The sequence below is a fragment of the Pinus tabuliformis genome, chromosome 1_2, assembly GCF_031772625.1.
Source record: "Pinus tabuliformis cultivar Carrire ecotype Pingquan chromosome 1_2, CPIR1, whole genome shotgun sequence".
NCBI classification, from domain to species: domain Eukaryota; kingdom Viridiplantae; phylum Streptophyta; class Pinopsida; order Pinales; family Pinaceae; genus Pinus; species Pinus tabuliformis.
The window spans coordinates 101,822,470-101,823,713 of NC_142298.1; the positions used below are offsets into that span (position 1 = coordinate 101,822,470).

Consider the following 1,244-nt stretch of genomic DNA (forward strand, 5'->3'; position numbering starts at 1 on the left):
TTGCAATGAAACAAAAAGATAGAACCTTGATGGAAACAAAAAGCAATCGGGCAAAACCTTCAAGGGTAAATCAGAGATCTGCATAGCATTTAAAAACCAGTGGTTACTGGGATGCATCCGAAGGCTTGGAAATGCATTTCATGTTATAGTACAAACTGGCTTTTTCAAAGGAAAAATCATGGAGAGTTAACTAAGAAATTATTAAAAGCTTTATGGCAAGAATGCAGAGAAGTGATGAGGTTGTGTATGGCGAATATTTTTATATATACCTGTCCTAAATTTATTACTCCTTCAGTACCAAACTATGATGAAGCTCTTGTAAAAAATAACCAGGATGCATATAGGCATCAGTTGAAGCTGTTCTTATCAGAAGTTATGACATACAAGCATAAGACTCATGCAATTGACCATGATGGAGGAATTATATCAAATGCAGATGTTGACTTTTATATTGATGAGGATATCGTTCATATTGTTGAATCAAAGTCTTCAAAGCTATACGCTGATAACTTTATGCATCACATTATCAAGTGTGAAGAGATTATTAATGATTTGGACAGAGTACATGAAACGGTGGACAACACATCCAGGACGTGGCATTGGGTAATTAAAGGATAAAGGCAAGCTTCTTTGGATCCGAATATTTTGAAGCACATCAAGGACCGACAAACAGGGGCCTATGTTTCAGGGTAACAGAAAAGATGTGTCATTGAAGACAAACATGGAGCATTAAAGGTTCATCACAGCTATCTCAGCCAAACTCCAGATGTCAGAAAACGAAAATGATTGAAGATCAAAGCTGTTATGGAATTTGAGTCCTATTTGATTTAGAAGTCTAGAAGATCTAGTAGAATTAGAATTTTAATCGTTTTAAGATTCCAGCGCTGTAAATTAGTAGTTAGCTGTAATTACTAGTTAGTTAAAAGTTAGTAGGTGTCATCATAGGTAGTTATCGAGCTCCCCTCATGCTGGAGGAGGAAGCTCGAATCAGGTAGAATAAGGTTTTTCTATATATAGCTGGAACATCTATGTATTGAGGGTTGGATATTTGAGAAAACAGAGTATTATTTTGGCTTGTGTAAAAACTCAGTTTCAGTAATACAATTTGCTGCTTTTCTTCTCAGGATTCATACAGTGTTTCAATGCTCAAGATATGTGGTTTTGCTTTATCCTTAATGTTTTTATAGTTGTATAAATACACAATCACTCAGAATTCACTTATGCTGCTCTGATTTCCTGTGTGT

The 1,244-nt window shown here is 35.4% G+C and overlaps 1 protein-coding gene across 1 annotated transcript; it reads left to right on the forward strand.

Moving 5' to 3' along the window:
* Nucleotides 1–246: 246 nt before the first annotated feature.
* Nucleotides 247–618, forward strand: LOC149204692 (uncharacterized). Its single transcript, XM_089397183.1, has one exon. It carries the CDS (start codon nt 247–249, stop codon nt 616–618), a length of 372 nt encoding a protein of 123 aa, XP_089253309.1.
* The last annotated feature ends 626 nt before the right edge of the window (nt 619–1,244 follow it).